This window comes from Coloeus monedula (assembly GCF_965178545.1).
Source record: "Coloeus monedula genome assembly, chromosome: 2".
Classification (NCBI taxonomy): domain Eukaryota; kingdom Metazoa; phylum Chordata; class Aves; order Passeriformes; family Corvidae; genus Coloeus; species Coloeus monedula.
Window position 1 is genome coordinate 29,931,836 of NC_138782.1, and position 23,265 is coordinate 29,955,100.

The window sequence follows — 23,265 nt, forward strand, 5'->3', positions numbered from 1 at the left end:
ATAGATTTGCACTCTTAATATGCTATGAATTTGGTCCTCAAAAGAGAACAGGGGAGAAAACCAGTATCTTATGTTTTGGTTTGAGTACCTTTTGGTTTTCCTGGTAAGAAGTGTATAATAATTTCTTCTGTTTCTTTTTAAGATGAGGTACATATTCTACAGATTTTTTTCTCTCCCAGATTTCCTGTTTGTTTTCTCATGCCATGTCTAAAATCAAAATCCACTAATTCATCAGTGGGAGTTAATAAATCCTTATACTGAAAACCTGAGGAAACAAAGCAACAGAAACTTGTGAGTGATTTCCAAGGAAAGGAACAAAAGTGTGTATCTGGAATGCCAAACCAGATTGTTATCCCTTGAAGTTCTCCAGAACAGGAGGTGGATCTTTTATCCTGGAGCTGCTGTATGGGCTCAGAGTTCTCACTGGCACCCTTCAGAATTACTGCTGCAGAAATAACAATTCATTACTCTTGTTGAGAGCCTACATTGTCTTGCAGTGTTTTGCTGGAGCCACTCTACTGAGCTGAAAGGATTGTTGGCAGCAGAGTTGGACTTGGTACTACAAACATCTGAGTCAGCTTATGACAAGGTCAATATTCCTGGCCCAGGTACTCAGTGCTGGTTTGCATTTATTTTTTTTTTTTCAAAGGTGTGTTGAGGATTTGGAGGCATAATCCAGGAGACGCTGAGTGCTTGATTCCTCAAGTTTTGTTTTGGAAATCTAGCCTCATCAAATTAAATTGAAATCAGTTAATTTCAAGTGAAAGTTGTGCAAATGTAGATAAATCAGTTGGTAGGTAAATGCCTATGGGTGACAATATTTTTATTTTTCTTTATCCAAGCATGCTAGTAGTTGAAGGGTGTGCATGAGTAGCATGTTAGGTACTGTCTTCTGATATGATGGTCTTAAATGAAGTTGTTTGTCTTTTCCAGCTGGTGATCTATTGTGTGTGTTTTGCAGCTCTTGTCATTTGGAACAGTCTTCGTCAAATATTCTGCCTCTGTGAGTCTTCAGCTAGTCTCAAAACTCACATGAGGATCTGTGTTTTATGGTGAGAAGTGGTAGTAGGAGAGAAGGTTTCGTATAATGTGGCTTTTTAAAAATTCCTACTTCCCTTTTCTTTTTACTACAAACAACATAAATTTCTTTGAAAAATTTTTAGATTTTTAGGATGACTATTTTGTATAGCTGGTAATGACAATTTATGATTGTGTACTATAGGTAAAAAAATGACAGTTCAAGACACTTGTTTACTTTTAAAATAACGTTGAGAGGGTTTATTCAGTCTGTGATAAAGGAGCATGTGAAATGTTTAAAAAACTTGGTTGACTAGATAACTTGAGTTGATTTCTTTATAAAGAAATGTTTTTTCCATATAAAGTCTACCTCTTGTTAAGTTTTTTTTTTCTTTTTTTTAAGTTACTGCTCAACCGGGGACTGTAACATTTAAACACAGAATTACTCAGCTTGTGTGGAAACAGCAGGAATTAATTCAGCAGTTGAATCTGCACTCAAATTCAGATTAATTAATATGGGATGTAAGACCCTATGAGATCACTCTATGCCCAAAGTACTGCTCTTTCTCTTTCATATATTTTTACTCCCCATGATAGTCTTGGAAGGAATTTTCTTTCTCTTTTTTGTAGATAGCTTATAACAATATCAAAGACAAAGCGTGATTATAATATTTGCAAGATTTCGTTTCCTTTTTTCTTCCTAACAAATGCTCTGAACAGAGAAGTTTCAAAACTTTCCATGAATGTGGCAACTGGAAGTGGATGTGCATGCGATTCTGAGAGGTGGAACAATAACAGATGTTCCCAAAAGCCATAGGTAACTCCATGGCAATTCATCAAGAAAGAACATGCAACCTAGGGAAAACCAGGCTTCTTGTAAAGGGAGCATTCTCAGCTCCAGGTGTGTAAATCAAAGACTTGGTGTATACCAGGCTCTATTTTGCTAGGCCAGGAAATGTAACAAGTTTCTGTAGAAAGAATCAAATAATATCGTTCCTGTAAAAGTTTGCAGAGGGTTCGTTTCATGTAATAGGAGACTCCTCGACAGCCTTCTCCTGAGGGAAGGCAAGCATTGCTTCATGTTATTTATTTTATTCCATTTTCAAGTGCCTTAGTTTTATGTCTTTTCAACAATAACATCAGAAAAATTCTTGACATCTTCCTTGAATCTTCTGACTTGTAACGCAGCCGTGCAAAATTCTTTGCTTATCTGAAGCTCAGAAATTAAGGAATGCAATGGGTACAGAGGCTGCAGTGCCAGCTTTTTAGTCCTACATCTGCCAAATAAGGCTCAAGCAGATTTGCATCTTAATTCATTTCTAATGTGGTTTTAGTAGGTACATCAAGACTGAACTCTTTTAAGAGAGGCTTAACGGATGATGTAATGTTTTTGTGTGCTTAGAGTCCAAAGTTTAGAAGGATTTTATAATAGTACCAAGCTTATAAATATCAGGTAGATTGCATAGACGTTATATGATGGCAAACAGCAAAAATGTGCCACAACTGAAGGGGCAAAGAAGAAAAAATCTCTAGTTTCAGGAATTTTGTGTATTGGGAATGGCGCTTGGCTTGCGCATCGTGTTCCATATTCCTCTGTCCTTTGAAGTTGTAGGGAATAGTACTTTTTTCCATCTGTGTTACTTATTTTCATTTGCTCATCCTCTGTCCTCCATGAATTTGCTCTTGTGCTGTGAGAATAACACAACTTGAAGTCCTTTCTGCCCTGTGTGCAGGTTGCAAAGGTAGTCTCTGAACACCTCTGGGCACATTTTGGGTCCCAGATAACGCTGAGCTAGTAACACACTGTTAAAGTTTGTGATTCAGTATGCAAGGCTGCTTCTTGTAGGCATAGAAGTTAAGGGTTAATTATTTTACCCTTAATGTTCAAACATTTCCAAGAAGGGAGCAAAACTGAAAATAACAGCAAAGTGGGATGTTACTGCTACATGCACTTCTGAGTGGTTTTGCCTTCTTCAGTCCTTATTCTCCCACAAAATAGCAGTGTTTTTCCACCTTGGAAATGATTTCTGAAGATTATTCTATGTGGGAGCTTTATTTATATTTATCTAACTTAGAGGAGTTAAAAAAAACATGTTTGTGTGCACTGTTTTTAAAGTAGGAAATATAAGCTAAATCTGGATTAATTTCCATAAGCTAAAACTGGATTAATTTTTCAGATAGAGATTTATGGACTTGAAGGGGGGTTATACAGTTTGTACAAACCACAGCTTTTATCTCTGCTAGAAATCCTCACTTTTAACCTGCTCTACAGAATTTGTATTAGTATGTCAATTCATTTTTAGCTCCAAGGTATTTTATTGTCAGCATTTGTATGAGGCATGCAACTGTGGAAGGAGTAAAGAATTGATTGAGCCTTAGGTTTGGAATGCCACGCTCAAACACAGGTCTGCTGAGACCTTCCTTTATAGAGTTTGATAAAACTAATAAAATTTAAAAGGAAAAGTATTGTGTGTTTGTTCCTGACAGATCTCAGCCTGGCAGCATTGGAACAAAATTAAAGATTCTGTTGTCAAGCTTAAAATAGGACTTCATTCAGCTTTCCTGCTGAAGTTCCCCTCTTTCGAAACCTACTCTGTATTCTTCTGATGCAACATTCCCGAGGTGGTATGTGTGGTTTGTAATAAACTTGAAGGATGAAAGTATCCCTTACTATCATTGCATGGGCATCTTTATTTTTGTGTCATCTGTTTAGTGACACTTGGTAAAGTCAGTGCACCACAAATAGTGGAATAAGACAGACGAAAAACATGGGCATTCTTGTATCTGTATCTGTAGTGCCAGGTGTTTCCAAGGAGAGTAACTGAGATTTATAACTAGATGCTTTTTCTGTTATGTGTGTCTGAGTTCTCAAAGAGACCAAATGTCCTTTTCTGAAGTAAGCCAGTCTTTCGTTCTGCTTTTATCGGCTGCATCTCTTTTTGTGGAGCATTTCTGTAGCAGTAGAACTGGTCATGAGAGGGAGATGATTTAGGGGAGAGAAATAAAATACTGTGTCAGGATTTAATTTCATTCTGTCTCTCCCCAAATATGTTTCTAGTAAACATGGAGCCTTGAGGTCTGACAGATTTTTTTTTTTTTCAGTTTTTTTTTTTTGAACCTTTGGATGACCAAGCCCAGACATCATTGGGATGCTTTTTGAACTTTGGTTTGCTAGAGCCATCCGCGAGAGAGCCAGAGTCAGTGACAGCAGTCCGACACAAACTGCAGTCGCTGGGAAGTTTGGTAGTTAGGTAGGCTTTGGACAGCTCATTATCTTTGAAATATCTTTGAAGTTAAGTTGTTTTATTACTAAAGATTGATTCAGTCATCACTTCCAGACTGCAGCCGAGTAAGCCCACTGCTGTTGCTGTGTTCCCCAAAACCGTCTTTCTGTTTCAAGTAATACCTCAAAGCTCCCTGGGAGGACCTGCTGTCTACAGAGTGAGAGCTTCAGTAGCTTTCAGTTTTCCCTTCCCTGATGGAGGTTTGCAGTCACCTTTGTGGGGAGGGCAACAGTGCCATAAGCTGCCAGTGTTCCAGTGTGTGATCCCTCACAACAGCTCTTACGCTGCCTTTAAACTTGAGTCTTTATAGAAATTTTTGCAGCGTGACCTCAGTGGTTATCCTGATTCTTGTACGAAGTGAGGGGAAGTACAACGAGGGTACATGGGTGAGAGTTAAGCATACGGTTTGGTTTGATGTGTGCTCTGCTTGCTTAGCCATAGGAGAAGGAAGCCATGCTTGTATTTATTTTGTGTTGCCATTCTTAATTACTCCATAAACAAAACACTATTATTTAATTACTCCATTAAAAAAATACTATTATTGACATGGTGCGGAAATAACAGTGATTTAAAGCTCTCAGAAAGTGTGGTATTCAATAATTTTATAGAAAATAACAAATGCATCGTGATAATTAAATTTTAATATATTTTGTGCTTAGCTGCTGAAATATTTTGGTATAAAAATACCTTTTCAAATAACTGCTCAAATTTCTATAAAAAGCTGCCACAAAACAGGAATTCAAGAGTCAGAGTAGGAGGTATCTGAAGTAGTTGTTGCTCTAATATAAGTTAATTGGACTGTGAGTCCCAGAATGAGCTGCTGTTTCTTGAACTCTCAGAATTAACTGTAATTTCCAGCGTGTAACTAATATAGAATCATGTTTTTAAAATGTGCCTTGGTTCATGGTTATAAAATCAAAGCCACCCATTATGAAAATAATTCTGAATGAAATATTGATTCATCCATTGTCAGTTACTTTTGTACCTGAAAAAAATCCTTGAGAACTGATGGTTCTGTAGATAAAATGTCAGTTCTCAAAATGCTGCAAACTACATTTTTGTGTGTATTGTCTTTCATTCCAATATTGTTTTTTCTTGCCAAATTGCCTGTTCGGGCTTGTGAGATCTGTGCAACGTGCCTGTGGAGTCAAAGCACTGGTGCGTCTCTCTGTTGTTTTTAATGCTACCATGTTTGCTGCTGCTTGTGGTTTTCACTGCTTATTTTATAACAGAATTTGAAAGGAGGATGGAAACCTCATCCCATTTAAATGGTAACAAAATAAATTCAAGTAAACTAGTCTGGTCATAAGTTTACACTTTGCTGAGTCAGAGAGGTCCAGTTCCTTCCTTTGATATTGTTCAAGCAGTGAGAACAAAGTGAAGTAAAGAGTTCCCTTGCATTGTGGTAAATCTGTGGTAGCAGTCAGAAAAGCTGACATTGTCTATGTTAAATTCTACAATTTGCTGAAGAGTGAAGGGCTCAGGGGGTGAGGAGCATCAGCAGAGTGCAGTTTGGCTGCCAGGTTGTGCCTTCTGCTTGCTTGTAGAGTGTTTTGGGGTATACCTGTTTTAGAGATGTCACCTGGATGCCTGTGGGATCCTGGCTGTCTCAGGGGTGACAGCTCTCCTCAACACCAGAGTTCAGTGTTCAGCTTTGTCCTGAAGTGGAAAAAACTGCCATTAAAGTATTTCTAAAATACCTGGTATACTGTTGTGACTGCTCATGGTTTTCCAAAAAAACTCCTAGATATTCTTTTGAAATTACCTAAGATGAAAATGACAACAGGTCATGGTTCAGATTTAACCTAATTTTTATTAGGTTTTCAAAAAATAAAAAATAAAAATTAGGTTAACCAATGATTTTAAAGAAATTTTAACAGTAAATCAACTTTTGCATTTTTTTCCCCAGCAATTCCTCAGGTGTATGGAAATTGCTGGTAAATTGCTTTAGTTCTGAACACAATTCCAAAGTTGCATAATCTCTCATTTTTATTTTTTTCTAAGGACAGTATAAGAAAAATGACCAGGTTCGTGAGAATTAGTCACATCTTCGTGGCTGAATGCCAGGTACTATTTGAGAATGCTAACGTTGCCATCCTTTCACCATTACTGGATTCTGCTGCATCTCTAAATTCAATAGATAGCAACTTTATTATCCTACATAGATGTATATATGTACATTGAATTTTTAGAGAGGAAGCCTTTCTCCTTGATGTGGGAGTGGTTTGGAAACGGGATAAATTGAAGGCACTTTTAAATTTGGCTGCTTTGCAGAGAGCAAAATCTGAAACAACCCAAAAGAGAAGCTGTGTAGATTCCTAGGAAAAGGTAAAATGTAACATATTTGACTGAGCCACAAGCAACAGATTGGACAGGGTCAGAGGATCAGGAATGGAAACAGACCAACTCTCATACTCTGGAATATTACAGACATCATGAACATCTACTGGATTCCCCAAAAAAGCCTTACTTAAAGGGGGGTTCCAGATGGTTAACATGGTCATATTTGTGCATTAATCATTTTCATCTCAGTTACTAGCCAGGAAAATACACTGCAGTAAAAAGGGAAGGGGGGCAAAACAAAACCACTCAAAACCAAACAACCACCACCCTCCCCTTCTTCCCCTACCTCCACCCCCCCAAACCCCCACAGCCTCTTCTGTCCTTGAGGTCTCTGGAGTAAAGGGACTAGTGCTGTCACTGTGCTCAAGAAGATCTTTGGGAACTGTTTCTATACTTTTTTAGAAAAATCTAAGTATTTAGTTCCCATTTCAGATCACCTGTTGAGTTTTTCTCAGATAAGAGTGCTCTGAGAGTTTTGAAACAAGCCTGGATACAACTAAGTTTTGATTATAGGGTTGTCCAAGGCAGAGATTTCTGCAAGCTGTGTGGGATAATGCTTACGAAAATTGTAGGCCAGCCATGGAGGAATGAGGAACAAGAGTATCCAAAACTTGGGCTTCCTCAGGAATGTATCTATCCTGCCTGCCTCCACCCTTCTTACAGCTGACAGATTTTTCATGACACTTCCCCCAGGTGTGAAATTATTCCTCCTTCTTCTGTAGGCTGCACATGGGAGGATTATGGGAGGTCGACATTTTAAAAACTGGTTGGAATTGAGCAAAAAGAAGTGTACTGAAGGCCAGATAGACCTGCTTCAAGACCTTTCTCTGCCCTCTCTGTGTGGCATTGGAATTGCCTCATGCTGTAAACCCCCAATGGAAATTTTTTTGTAAATCAGGTGATAAGGTTCCCTGCTTTGTGGGAAGAGATAGGTGCACCATAGCAGATCTATGTGCAGGGCTATCAATACACTACACTAATGGTTGATGGCTCCTAGTTGATTTAGCAGTTCAGGTTATCAATATGGCAGCATGCTTAGAACCTGCAAACTCCAGTGTACATATTGGTAAAAATATGAGGGCCTAATTGCACAAATGTGTTAAAAAGAGCCTGAACTTTTTAGAATTTGTACTCTAAATAAGACTAATATTAGAAGGTGAAATAGGAACATGAACGGTGAATAAAGTTTGTTGCCCAGGGTGACCCAGCAAGTCAATACCAGAGCTCACACTAGGATTTCTGAAAGCATTCACATATTGGAGAAAATTCTTTACAGGGAGAGGCTCTGAGCTCACTGGTTTGCTTTAAATAAAAAGAACAATGGGAGGTTACTTAATTTGGGTATGTAAAGTACCATTTAAAAAAGAAGGAGCTTTTTAATCTCAAAAGGGTAAAACAGGAACTGAGGGCTATCCAGACAGATTAAAATGGGCAGCATAGCACGTATTTTCTTTCACATTAAACTGATAAACTAATGACACCAGTTGGCAAAGGATGTAGCAGATACTTCATCCCTAGACATTTCCAGAAAAGACTGAAAGCCTTTCTTGGAAGACAGGTGTTAGCCTTGCCCTACTTACTTGGTTCGATACCAGAGTAAGTGGGCAGCATGCTGTGGCTTTCATTAGCAGAACTGGATGGTTCTTATGCAGTCGGAACTAAATTTTAAGAGCTAAATGAACAAGAATTATTCAGCTGCCTTGAGCCAAGTTCCAGGAGTTTTTACTATCCGGCTCTATGAAATCTAACCTGAGCTCTTGCAAAGAAATTACTCAAACCTGAGTAGTGAATGCCCTTGTATTCATAAATGAAAAAAAAGGGAAAAAAAAAAAAAAGAAGAAAACCAACTCCCCTCCCCCTGCCCCCCCCCCCAAGAGTTTGAAGGGTTTGAATTATAATCATTTTTTTTCAAGGAACAGAACCGTAAATGACTCTGCGCTTCCTGTTTCCTGATGGACTAAAAGCGGAACATCCAAATCCCTACAAGACAAGAAAGACTAAGTCTCAGGGTGGATTTTTTTTGGTTTTTTAAAAATTTTTTTTTCTTAAATCCAGGAAATACTGGAAAATTTTCTGGATGTCTGAAAGAGTGAAATTTTAAATAAGTTTAACAGGAATCTTTCATGTAAAATTCATATCTACCATGTGAGAACTCCACATGTAATTCTGTTTAAAGCACTGCAGTAAATGAAAATAACTGCTAAAGAAAAATGCCACTTAATGCCACATGCACTGGAACATGTTTTTTTCTTAGGGAGTTTTGAAGATATATCTATTCCTGGTGTGCCACTTCTGGCTGGTGGACTGTGCCGTCTAACTTTTCAGGAACCATAATAATAGTAGTGGCTATTTTTGCCATTTCGTTTTCTGTAATCTCTGTATTCAAGATGTTGCATTCTGGTCTGTCTGTTTCATGCAATATAGGTTGCCTGGCAGCATGTATAAAGGTATATAAAGCTACTCAATTTTATTTTACTTGTTTTTCTTTTTTGCATTTAAACATGGATAGAATGGACTGTATCAGTTTTCTGTTTAGCTGCTCTTTTAACAAAGTGTTTTGTAGCTGGCATCCGAGGAGTCTTGGAGTTGCTCTGGGTTTGTTATGGCTAAAGCTGCAGAGGAAGTCCAAGTGAATCACAGATAATTGTAGTTCTCAGGATAGCCATTTTGTTAACAGAATTAGCTTCATTAATCTTTCTAATCTGATGATTAAACAGAGGATAAAATATCATCAGAGCAACACAAAAACTATGTTGGAAAAAACCACTCAACATTGTTAAATGGTATGTAAAGATCTTATCATTGTACTTTTTAAACAAGGGGAAAAGTGGAACCAAATAGGGAATGTCTTAGTGATCTTTTCTTACAGAAATGAATAGGTTAGTTCCTCTGGCAATTTTTTTTAGAAAGGTGCATAAGATAGCATTGGGGGTTACATTTTCTTTCAAATTTTTGATGCATTTTTTACTGATTCTGGGTAGTTGTTCAAGAAACTTAAATATTTTGATGCTATTCTTGAATTTACTTTTTTGGGGGAGATTGCATGATTGAACATATCTAATATGAATAATTTTGTGTGCTTGAAACTGCCACATTTACTGGCAAAATGCTTATTTATTACAAGATATTAGAAACTATCTTTTCCCTTAGAAAGCAGGAATGATCTTTCTGTTTAGACATTGAACTGAGACTTGAGAGGTGCATTCAGTTCCCACGCTGTTACAGACATCCTTACGTAAACCTGCCCTATGGATCCTGCACGTGCTCAGTATAGGAAAGGATGAACTTACCTGCACAGCAGCCAGTTTGTGTAACCTGTTTGCACTTGTGTGTGCCACAGAGTGGGAGAGCAAAATGAAGGCTTGCATTCTAAGCTCAACAAGCATTTAGGAAGATTTAAAAAAGAAAAAAAAAAAAAAAAAAAGAGCAAAGATAGTTTTGCAAGAAGCTTGTATTTTATTTTCTTAAATTCTTTTTTCTGCTTTCAAATTTCTTTAGAACTTAACTTGATCAAAGTCTCTGAATCAATGCAGTTCTTGGCAGGCTGTAAGTAGGAGAGATATTTCCAGAAAGGATGCTTTTGTTTAAATACTTGATGCCAATTCTGTATAACCATTGTGGGTTGTGTATCATGCAGTGTTTGTTTATTGTAATGTCAGTGTTTGTTGTAAAGAAACTCAAGCTACAGATGCATATGTGAAAGGACATGGAGAATATTTGTGTAGAACATACTTTTTTCTTCCATCTTCATAACCCAGCAGAAGAACATTAATTTGTAATTTTTGAAGCTTGTGTATTCTTGCTTTCATCTTTGTGTTTGGTGGAGGAATTTTTTTTAACTGGGAAACAAATATTTTTATGGTATTTTTGCAATCTCCTCTCCTTTCTAACTCAAATTTAGGTAATTCCATAAGGTAACTACTCCCTTTTTGCTTTTCAGTTTCTTTCCTTGAAAATAGAGATGTATCTTTAGTGAACCTGAATGGGAAAGTAGGAGACACATTTTTTTAAAATTGCGCTTAAGTTACTGAAAATTATCAGTTACAAGGATAAATTAACAGAGGCATCTTATGTTAACAAATGACAAGCTTTCAACGCCCTGGATGAATAATAAAACCTCTTAAGTCAGTATGGTTTTGGTGTCTTAATTTAAAAACTGTTTTAAACTTCTTTATTACTTTTTAAAAATTTATGTTTTAAAAATCCCTTATGTTTGGGATGAAGCTGTGTCTTCTGACATAGCACGACAGCTGAGATAGTAATGAGAAGCATTCTCAGATTTAAAGAGGAGGTTAAAAGAGGTTAATATTTCTAATAGAAAACTGTTAGAATATTTTTTAGAGTAATTTTAGCTTAGCTTTGTTCTTGAAATATTATTTTACTTCCTTTTGTTTCCTTATGACAACTTGATGCCACTTCTGAACTGTATATATAATTTTTGTCTCTGCATATTCCCGTGATTGTCTTCTTCCATACATCCTTTATCCTTCTCATTCACGTGTGGCTTTTAATTGAAGATGTTTCAAACCCTGTATTATTTTATTTCTACAGCTTTCTTTAATTCTGCCCTCTTGAAGTAGTGTTTTTTGTTTCTTGCCTGGTGGTAGTCCACGGAGCTGCCCCTCTTTGGCACTGCCTCGGAGCAGTTTGACCATCTGGCTAGGTCAAAGAGTCCAGCCCTGTGACCTTCTTCTTTGGCTTTGGGTCCCAAGCTGAGACTTGAAACAAAACCTCAAGTCAGTCACTGTGTGTGGTGGCTCAGTGCTGACAAGTTGATTACCAGCCAAATTTCATGAAAGGTACACTAAAGTAAACTGCAAAGGAGGTCAGGGGTGTTGTCATGTTAAAAGTCCAGTTTTGCACAGATAGAGGACCAGCTGGAATACTGGGGAATTTTCAGGAAAGTCTTTATAGCTTCTAGAGGTGTTTCTTAAAATCAGATAGTGTTCATTTTCTGGAAATTTGAGGGAAAGAACCTTAGTAATTCATAGGCAGTTACTGAGATCAAAGGCACCTCTGGGCACACCTCCAGGGTTATCTTAATTGCATATTCTGTAGTTTCAGCCACTTTAGTTGAGGGTTGTGTGGAGAGGGAATCTCATTCATATCTAAATCAAGTTGGCAAGAGAGAAGAGTAAAAATTCGCCCAGCCGAGTTTTATTTCTCTCTGCTGATGCACTCTGGCTTGCAGCCGATGCTGGTGTTGCACATCAACAAGCTACTTGAAAGTTCCAGCAAGTGTCATTGAAGTACAGTTTGTCCATTTGCAGCATATTGACTCAAGCTGTTTACTTCCTAATGGAGGATTAATTTCTGTCGTGAATGCAGATGGAGAGTACATTTAACATGCTTGCCTTCCAGATAAGAAAGGCCTTTCAACTTTCTTCCCGGGGAGCTGAAATGAACTCACACTCATAAACAGTAGTGGTTGTTTTAATGCTGGGGGGTTTTTAATTGGAACAAAACCTAGATGTGAGTTTTGTTGCTAGCTGAAACAAAGCCAGCACAGCTCTGCTTACAACTGAGCCTGAGCTAGAGCTGAACTGAAGTGGATTCAGTTCCCTGCTGCATTCTTGGCTTATTGAAGACTGGCTCATTGAGGACTGTAAGTCCAGTTGGACCTCTCTCAAAAGTTCCCGACAGGTATTGCACAGTAGTGTTTGAGAGACTGAAAATGTGATCCTCTTGTGGGAAGGGTCTGAGACTAATACTGAAGTGTCTGCCTAGTTTGGGCTGAGGGTTCGTGTAAGGTATATTTATTTTCCAATATCTGGGAAGATCTTCTCTCTAAGGCAGATGAAAGCTTTACTCATACCAGGTGTCATCGATGTTTCTGACCTTTGTTTTGAAATATACTTGATTCATAGGCAAGTTCCAGAGTTGTCTTTTTTTTTTGCGGGTTTTGGGTTTTTTTTGGTTGTGGGGGGTTTTCTTGGGTTGTGTTGGGCTTTTTTTTTTCCTTACAGAGGCCTAGAATAGGATTAACAGATGCAAAACTGAAGGGCAACTTAACATCATCTAATATCACCATTTCCTAGGACTTACTTATGTCCTGTCTTTGGAGATTATTTTACCTTCTTTAGCAAGGATTTTTATTTATACCTAATAAACAAAAAATGAATATGTTACACCAAAGTCTTGGATCTTTCAGCTGTTAATATCCCTGATTTGAGGTCTAAAAATCAGCACAGTTATTTCCTTTATTCTTTGTTCAGAAATGCTATGTGGATATTGCCTACTATATACCACCTTGAGTTCCCAGAGTATACCTGGTGGGAGGAGAGTGCAAGGAGTGTTTTGGCAAATATTTATAGGAAATAGGTAGCATTGCTTTGGTATCTTAATCTGTAAGTCTTCAGGCAGAAATTCTTGCTTAAAGGATGTGAGGAAATACGGAAAATACTTAAGGAATTAAGGAAAAAAGTATGCAGTCCACCAAAACGGTTTTGTGTGGCCAGGAAAACGATGAGTCAATTAATGTACTTCCTTTTATATAGACACATATTTCATGATGGTTGTGCAAAGCATTGAAAAGTTGTCTACTCAGAGGAAATATTATTGTAATTTAGGAGAAACTCCAAATATCTGGTTAAAGTAATTTAGGAGAAACTCCAAATATCATCACGTTTAGGGGATTTCTGAGACTGAACAAATGTGCCACCTATGAGTTTGGCTTCAGCATATGAGCATGTGGTTGTCTGAAATTGTGCTGTAGTAAGGTAATATGAGGGCCTTTATCAGCTTTTGACATGTAGTAATTGGCTAACCACTATGTGCTAGCAGCCCTGACTCCCTGTTCAGTGTTTTATTGCTGGGTGTATAGGTAACCTCCCTTCTGGTTGCAGTTCTGTAGCATGACTTTAAAAAATGCCCATAAGCCAAGACAACAAACATGTTTTAAATACTTTGTGACAGTTAATTATTTCCCTGTGGTTTGGAGAGTGCCACTGCACTAGTGCATTAAGAAATACATTTGAAAAGCGTTGTGATGAAATTACAGGTCAGATCTTACCACACAATGCAATTCCCTTATTCTTAAATCAAATAACCATCTGTTTGGGAAAGTGCTTTTGCTCTGAAGAGTTTCTTTTCTTTCTTGAAATACATTTAGCAGATGTTTCAAGAGAATGGCTTTATGCAGGCTTTTGTTCAGTAGGGGGTTTTACTGTCTGTTCACTCAAAGAATCTAGTTGGGCGTTGCTCAGCCTAACTAGCTCTTAAACATTGTACTTCACGTTGTCTCTGGGCTTGTGTAGGTTCCTTGTATTTTATCTTCATTACCATTGCTAAAATAATGCCACCTCCATTTCTAGTGTAGATACAGTTTTAGTACAGTGAAAAAATACTACATAACTTTGGCTTATTCCCCCGTCTTCTTAAGGCTTAATAATGGGACACATTTGCATCATCAGATTAAGTGTACTGGGTTAAATGAACCAACAAATAGCACACACTTGTGTCTGAAACACTCATGCTAGTGAGTTTCTGTGGACCTGTTCACATGCAGAATGCCTGGAATGGTTAGTCTAGGCAGCCTTATCTCTTAAGGTCATTGATTTATTCTTCTGCCCATGAAGAGATTTCTCTCTCATTGATTTATTTCCCTTTGTCATGAATTGTGATTGTAGGTGTTTAGAAACCCTAAACAGTTTGCCATATAACACTTAAATACTGTAGTAATAGGTAATACCTTGTACATACTCTCCACTCCCTGAAGCTTTCAAAGAAGTAAAGATTATCTCTTCCTTGCTTCAGATCATAGAGTCAGAAACTTGGTTTTGTGCAGTGACCCTTCTGTGGTCGTGCTGCTCAATGCCTTTGCAGTCATTCGTAGTGCTCTGCTGTCTGTTACATGTAAATAGAGCCAGGTTCACTTTCTGGATTCTACCAGAAAATGAGCCCTGCACACCCTAGGCTCAGCACAGTGGTCTGTAAGAGTTGTTTGTCCTTTTAATACATAAAAATGAGTACACTACTTCTGACAGTGCAGATGTGCTTGTGCTCAAACACACGTGCATATGTCGCTGCTCATTCAAAAGTGCTCATCCTTTGGTGTCTCGGAGGCCTTGGGCACAGCAGATCATAGAACACCAAGGTCAAATCACATGTGATTCAGGACACCACAGCTGAGTATCAGTATATGCTTTATTAAATGATGGAAGGATTCTTGGTTTAGAATTGGTGTCGTTCAGTGGTTATTTCAGCTGAATCTTGTTTCTCCCTGCCTGCTGCTGTTCTGTATTATGTCAGTGTATGTGTCTGGCACTGCAAAGTGTTTGATGTTTTCTGTAGGGTCATGCAAGATGTTTGATTTTTTTTTTTGGTTGACTTTTGAGTATGAGTAAATAATTGATAGAATCCCCTGTGGCCAAAATTTCTGAACCTTTATGTATATCATTGTGGTCAATTACAATGGGGCAAGCTGTGTTGCGTTTCTCTCTAATTATAATAATCAAATACGTAACATTCATAATGAAAGGCAGATTTGTGAACAATGGAGCAGTGCACTGACTCCAAATTTTCTTGCCTTCTTTGCCAGAAGAGCAAGCGGCTGGTGGGATGAAAAACATCACAGAGGTAAATGGAGAGTCTGGGGAAGTTTTCTCACTATGTTTTCTGGGTAATTTATTTTGAAAGTCAAGTTTACTCATGTAATTAATGATGTAACGTGAAATTCTTAATTTTCAGATACTATTAATAAATAACATTTGTGCAGCTATTTTGCTGGCCTTATGGAGCTTATTGCAAACCTGTTCATTTCAGTTGAGCTTGATAGGGATTCAGATGTAAATGCTGGGGTAAGTTGGCAAGTTTAATCATACCTCTGGCTGTTCCTTTGGTCAAGAGTTTGCTTCCGTTCCAATAATCATGGTGGGTTTGAAAGTTTTAAAATTACTTGGACTGCAGTCATTTTGGCTATATTGAAAAACATCAATGTTAATGTTTTATTTTCTATTAAATAATTTAAAATATCTGCTCTATTAGCTATTTAAATGGAAGCAGAAACATCTTGTGGCCAAAGAACAAAAGACCAGCACAGATTTTCCAGTCATTTTCTATTAGATTATAACTGTTCTGATTTTCATCAGAAATACTTTTCATTTTCATGGAAATAATATTTACCAAAATTGATAAATACCTCTGAAAACAGCACACAGAGAAACCACCCCCCCTTCAGCCTTTGCAGCTATCAGCACTTAAAGCACAACCTCTTCCCTCCTTCTTCAGAGAGAAGCTGTGTGTTCAACAAGAAACTTTGTTATGCTACACTCAGGAAGGGTTAAAACATACTGACTTCCCAGGTCTGACATGAATCAAATAACCATCTGCAGTGACAGATCATGTGCTTGGAGGTTTAGGCTTTAAGCTACCCAAATATCAGATAATCCTAGAACATCACAAGAAGAGGTGCAAAGCAGGTTTTATGATTTATTTCTTTCTGTTTCTGTGGCTTATACAGTCCATTTAGGTTTATACTGTTGCCAAAATCCTTAACAGCTTTTGGTTTGAAGGGGTTTTGCCGTGTTTCATATTCTATCTAGCTAAGGAAGATGAGAGTAAAACTTACTCAATTTTTGTGCCGTTAGGAAGTCCAGTTATGAGAAATGCATTTGTCTACTCATTTTTTATTTCAGATCTGGATTCATGTCAATGACTGTCCTTAAATTTCTCTTGAGACAACTTGGCTTTTGAATGAGTACAGTGCACGAAATCTCAGGTGATGTCCTTGTGTTGGAACATAGGTGGCTGATGGACTCTGTTATGATCAAAGGAAACCCTATGGCAGTGGGACACTGAGCCACTGCAGACAACAGTTTGTCATTTGCTTACAATAGGTCTCACTTTGTGCCATAGAGCATGCAAAATCTGTGCTGATGCTTTTAAATGGAATGAAAAGAACACCCCCAAATGCTGACGGAATTATTCAGGCTGCACATAAAATCTAACTCATATTCAAATACGAAGCATCAGTGCAACACGAGTATTTCCATAGCATATTCTAATCTTTCTCATCCTTTTAAGATTAGAGAGAGTGTTTGGTTTCCTTAGAAAATCTTGGTCTAAGAGAATTCTGTCCAAGTTTCACACTTTTAGGGGGGGGGAATTAATGTCTTAACACCTGAGAGGAGGAAAATGATGAACTTCTATCTGAGCTTAGGGCTCAGTTTTTTCAGAACACTTAGGAGTTAAAAACTTGCAAAAAGCAAACCACGAGAAAAAGCTGGACCATTTTCACAGTTTTCTGCATAGTTTGAGTAAATTTTGCATTAGTCCAGAGTTACCCAAGAATTGTGATCCATTGAAAATGCTGCAGAGAAATATTTCCGCATACTTTGTTTGGTATTTTTTTTACTGATGAGTATTATCTGAATGAAAAAGAAAAGAAATTGCCTCCTCGATATGTACCCATTAAAGCTAAAAAAGAGAAAAAAAGAGTTCTTGGTAGTGTTTGATACTGCTGGAAGACAGAATGTGTGTTGTTTGACAAAGTGAAGCTTAACTGAGGAATAGGAGGAATGGTCCAGTGAGTAGTCTGGGCCTCCAGAGACCAGAGCTCAGTTCTTGTTTAGCCATAGACTTCTTGTATGACTTGCCAGAAAGTCATTTAGTCTCGCTTGTGCCTTTGGGAGTATCCCATTTTGCAGATGGGGAACCGTATCAGAAGGGTGTTGAAAATAAAATCCATTAATGACTGTGAAACTATATAAATGCCTTCAATATGCTGAAGCTTGGCCTTGGTTTCAACATGGGTTTTCCTCTGAAAGTATGTCTGGTTTTATGGATGGTTGCCTTTTGTTCCCTGAAACAGGCTACTAATAGGTTTTATTCAGGCCCGGAGTTCTTGATGATCTGTGCTGCTTTCCAGCAATGATTGTACTCATCTCAATATGCTGCCACATGTTGTTATTTGAACAATATAGAAGTTGTTTAAATTACCTTTTTAATTAATGTTACTTGCATACGCTAAAACTGTGTTTCAACAAAAGTCACAGCAATAGCATGGGTCACTAACAGGATAAAATGTTTTGGTGATCAAAGATTTTGCTCTGTGATAGTTCCATTTTTTGCTGCATGTGGAAAATGTGATGTATATGTGCAAGGTACATATTTTGCTTACAGCAAAGCTGCTCTTGTATCAACTCCTCTGTCCCATCCTTAGTTTGCCTCTTGCCTTGTTCCCTGTTGTCCTTTCGAACAGTAACATCTTTTTAGATGTCTCCTCATAAGTTCTCTCTGCATGTATAAAAGCTAGGCTGCATTCAGAGACAAGTATTTTTAGTCAAGGAGAAGGGTCGGAATCAGAATTGCTGTGATCAGACTATTTCCAGTGCATTCAAGGATGTCTGTTCTATTCAGCTGAATTTGGCCAGTCATTCTGTTTCTGGTTACGTGTGTCTAGGGGTATTTCACTTCCATGGCATTCCGTGAAAAATGCATGGGAACTTGAGATTTTGCTGCATGCATCTTTTGTTTTGACATTGCAGAGTCTAAGCATAGTTTAATGCACAGATTGAAAAGAAAAAGCATGCATATTCTAGTAGTCTATTTTGGAGGTATTTATGCCATTATTTTTCTAGGCATTAAATTAGACATTTTTAATGAGTAATTAAGATTGAATCAGTCTTTTTTTTCTCTGTTTGGCTTGATACATGAAAGACCTGAGATGAAAAGAAGGGTTCCTATCAGTCTAGGGGATTCTGTTTTTGTTATGGTGTTCATTTCATACGTAGAGTCAGCTGAGATAGCTGAGCTGCTGGCTTCTGGCACAAGTACTAATTCCTATGACTGATAAGACTGTCAGTGCAAGTACTCACTGAAATGAAATGTGAGTGTTTTATAAATCTAAAAATAAGAATATGTTCGTTTCATTCTTATTGGTATTAGAACATCTGAAGACTGAAACATGATGTCTTTGTAGAAGAGACTTCCTTTTATAAATAGTTCATTTTTCTTAGAGCATCAGCAAAATTTCCAATTCAAAATCGCTGAGCATCATTTCCAATAAAATGTAAATTGAAACAGTCCACTTGCTGGGTAATGGAAACTTGGTTCAGGCCTCTAGTCTTTTTCCTGAGTTGCTTCCAATGCTGGTTATAATTAAAGGGGCAGAACAGAGATTTTGTGCTGCTGGTCAGTAACTCGTCCAGATGCCTGATTCTTCTGTGGGGATGGTGTTCGGGGTTTATGTGTTTGCATGCACGCTGGGATTTGAACTGCATAAAGTATTTCACTGAAAGCTTAACCAGTGTATAGTGCTGATACAAACACAGCATTAGACATGTCTGTCTTTAATACAGCCATCTGTTGAGTGCTATAGCAGTTTTTCAAAAGCCTCCCTCAGCACAGACATCAAAGTCTATTCATGCACCTGTGCCTCTGATCTTCTAATATTTTTCTTATTTAAAAATGGCAAAGGGAGAGAGGAGCAGTATTTGAAGATCAGCAGCTTTATTTAAAACAAAACACAAAAAGCCAAAATCCCCCAAAAAACTCCCCCACAAAACTCAATGCTGCCAATTCAGAAATTGTTAAAAATGTATTTTTTGAATATTCAACACTATTACTTGTAAAAAAACAGACAACCACACTTTCATTTTCCTCTCCCTTGAGTAACCCCTGGCCTTGCTAACACTGTTTCCTGCCTGGTCTATTTACAATACAGCTGCTGAGATAATTTTCTTGATCTGTTGGTCCGATGACATCAGCTGGACCTGTGAGCTCTTCTCCCAGCTTTGTCTTGAAGGACAGAGAAGCATCTCTGTGAGGAGGTGGTCAGTGGGAGGAGGAGCTTGCATCATCCTGATGCATTCAGCAACCATGCCCCAAAAGATGAGAAAAAGCCTCTCCTGTAAAGTCCTCTCGGGTGATGAGAGAAACCTGGAGACAAAACCGGTGGCCCCATAGGGCTGCCCACTGAATGTAGGCCAGCAAAGCCTGGCATAGCCTGGTGTTCTGGTGTCCTCTTCCTCATTTACTTGCTAATTTGTGAAGACCTACAGGTTGGTCTCTCAAGTTATTAGGGTGAATTGGTGATCTCCCAGTTCTCACCTCCTGCTGGCCTAGTGCTGTACCCTGATGTCCCTTGTGACAGGAGGGGGTCAGCTCAGTCTTGTTTGCTGGCACAGGGGGAGGCAAGGCCACCTTCCCCTGCTGGGGCAGAGCAGGAGGTGTGGAGGGGGAGGAGGCTGCGATGAGGAGGGAGGGGAGAGCGCCTGTTCCCAGCCACAACCTCTGTGACTGGTTGCCTCAGAGTACCAGAAGCATTGGGCAAGTTCTGGGGGTTTTGCTGTGAGAGAAGAGTACACATCCGTGCCTGGGTCCGGCCCTTGGCTGCCCCCATTCCCAGCGATGGGTCTGATGGACAGGCTGGGGCTGCCCTGGTGCTTCCTTGACCACCCACTCCCATCTGGAGCAGTGGGACGCAGGACAGGTCCTGGCAGGCAAGGCCCCTTGCAATTTTATCTGTGTGGTTTTCCTACTAAAATAGGTTGAAAATATGGTATTAATGAACACAATGTCACATCACTCAGTCTCTGAAATCATGTGACAACTGCTATGTCACAGTACAAGCTACTGATAACAAAATGTTTTAGTTACAGTTTAATTTTTGAGAGGTGTGTTGCAGCAAAAATAGTTTTTAATTTCTTGTGTCCCGTTAAGATACTCAAAATCCAGCAATATTTAGATTTGCTGATGAAACTTGTGATAAAATACAGGAAGATCTGTAATAAGCTCTTCATTGTGGTGCCTAAACTTACCAAAGCTTATTCCCATAGCCTGTGAAATCTTGGAAGTACAGCAGCTTGATACTGAGCACCTGTATTTCATGCTGAGTGAAAGTGATGTCCACATGGGCAAAGACTCCTTAAAATCTAGCAGAATGGTGCAGAAATAAACAAATTTTGTGTTTCAGAAAAGGAGGATAAAGCATGCATTTCTTTCTCCCAGTGGGGATACAAAAGGAGTATTATAAACACGTGTTAGCCGTCTGTATGAGCTGTGTGTGTTCATTTCCCCCGTTCTGTGACCAGAGCTGGTCTGTCTTGCTGTCACAGTGTTGTTTTCCACATTTGCATATCCGGGCTCAGTATACATTACAGTAAAAAAAAGTTACTCAATTGTAGCAGCACTTTTTAACTTCCTTGAAAATAGTATGTCAGAACAGTACATTACATATTTGATATGTAAAATTCACTGAGCTTAAACTTTCCAAGCATGCACACTTCTTTTTTGTTCCAGTGAAGGTGCAGGGTCCTCAACATCTCTTTGCAAAAGGAGACTGTTGGTAGTGAATGTGTCCTGCCTACACCTTGGCTGTGTCAAGTTTGGAAACTTCGTGTTTCCTGATGTGCAGTCACTTGCTTTGGGAGCCATTCTAAGTTTGTGTTTTTCTTTTTTTCTTTTTCTCTTCTTGATTACAGATTGACTTGGAGCCAGAAGGGAGAGTGTATGTCATCATAGACCTTTCAGGATCGTCAGGTGAAGGTAGGGGCTTTAAATGTTTTATCTTACTCTTCCATGAATGAAATCTCCAAGGGTCTCTGCAATGAAAGTAGTAGAAGAGGTGTGTGCTGATGTCCTCTTAAATCTGTATGAGCTCAAGTTAAAATGAATGCATTTTGATCTCTGCCTTTGAGTCAATAAGCAGTTGGACTTCATCTTATCCTGTTAATCACTAATGGTAACAATACCAGCTAAAAGGACAGTAATGGAATTACCATATTTTAGTAGTACTAATTCCAGAGGAAACTTCCAAGTTCTTTAATTTTTGAAAGAATGCTAACCATTATGTAGGTAGAAAGGATAAGGTGTCAAAGATGAGGGACAGGAGTTTATTTGCTTTTTAAATTATTCTAATAGTTGGTATTTTTCCACTAAATACTTTCTTTTTCAAGTAAAGTAATGACTGAAATGTTGTAATTACATGAGGTATTTTCATTTTTATGACACACCACTTACATGCTGGCAAAAGTGCCAAATATGGAAGAGAAGTATTTATTACATTCTTAAGAAAAATTCTAAAAATAATTTTCTGCTGCTTACTTTAAACAGTCAAGTGATGTATGGTAGGAATAAGAGAATTTATGAAGAAGCAAATCTGTGTGTCTTAGTCATGCACTTGGTGACAGCCTGATCTGCCGAAATGGCCTACGTGATTGATTACCTTAAATTATGTCCAGCAATCAGCTTTGATCAGCTTCCCCCAGAAGCTCATAGAGTTCAGTGAAATGAGGTTATCGTCAGTTCACAGTACATAAAGAAGATTCACATGAACCCTGACAGGAGCTGAAACCAAAAATGCTATGAAATGAAATTATTTTGCCTGGCACAGTGGAGAAACAGCGGAAGAGCATGTTTATCTTTCTGTTCTTTGTAATGAATTGCTGCACTCTGACCAGCTACTAGCAGTAGCTTGCAAAAGCACATATTGCTATAAATCCTGAATTTTAAAAACAAAGGAAACTACTATTTAAACTTTATCTTATAGCCTCTTTTTTGTACCCACGTAAGATATGCTTTACCTTTTTTCTTCCTGCATATTGAAGAAAATATCAATTAAATAGTAGTTTCCACATATCTTTCTGACTGGCATGACAGTGATCAACTGAAATATGGTTAAAGGCATTGGTGTGATTCTGTCACAGGGCAGGTAGATGTTCTTCCAGCCTTCCACTGATAGCTAATTGATACCCAGGTGAGCCTACTGTTACTATTTCATCCCAAGATGCATTCAGGTGTGTCAGACTGTCAAAGGGCAGGAAGAATGGTGGTATGTGGTTCTTCAAAAGTTGTTTAAAACTCTCTAACCTTTTCCAGAGGAGAGTAAAAAATGGCTATCCTAATGCGTCCTTTATTATGTGGTGCATTACCCGAATGGTGACACTCAAAAGGTGCTTGGAAAGAAATTTGTGTTGCTACAGGTAGCATTGGAGGGGAACTCAAATGGAAACAGGCCAGTGAGGGAAGACAGTTTATGAAATACTTATGGGAAGCCCTCAGGAAGACCAAGAGGGTTTACTTGAGGTGTATTTGGTAGAAATTTAGAGAGGTTGGTGCACGTACAAAATGCAATAGAACTTGTACACGTTTAGAGCTTTCCCATGCAATTAAATAACTGTGGGAAAGTGTTGTGTAGAAGTATTGCAAAATTCTCTAGGAGGGTTATGGTTTTACTCACAAAGGAAAGTGGACCAGGTTTGTACAACTGTTTGTAAACCATTTTTATAGTGTTTTGTTAGCGGTACTATGAAATCCTATTATTGGACTGTTTTATTAGGGCTGTGGCCTAAATAATTTTGGAATTTTAGCTATGTTACTGAAGCACCTAATTTAACTTAACAACTGTTTGCATCCTCGTGTAGTGAACAGAAGCACCTAGACCACATGGGGAGTAGCTTATTCTATGTGTTTCAAAAATACCTCTTTCATTTTATGTATATATACATATATATGTATGTAAAAAGAATGTATCTGAGGGGTATTTTATGAATTTCAATGGGCCAGTTCATTGTAGTAGATCTGTATTTCTTGAATATAAAAGGAACATAAAGTTATACTAAGTGCATCACTTTTGAGTGGCCAGGGTTGGTTGAAGTGATTGCTAGTCTTGACCAAATTT

At 38.2% G+C, this 23,265-nt stretch overlaps 1 protein-coding gene across 3 annotated transcripts in view; it reads left to right on the forward strand.

Annotated features, from left to right (window-relative positions):
- The window catches only part of PRKCE (protein kinase C epsilon), a 285,653-nt gene that overhangs the window by 78,266 nt on the left and 184,122 nt on the right, over positions 1–23,265 (forward strand). For all 3 annotated transcript variants that reach the window (XR_014226241.1, XM_082276821.1, XM_082276822.1), the window contains exon 2: positions 21,068–21,131. Coding sequence is in view for 2 of the 3 variants with exons in the window: in XM_082276821.1 (XP_082132947.1) it covers positions 21,068–21,131 (64 nt within the window). In the remaining variant the exon portion in view is untranslated. The remainder of the gene's footprint in view (positions 1–21,067; positions 21,132–23,265) is intronic.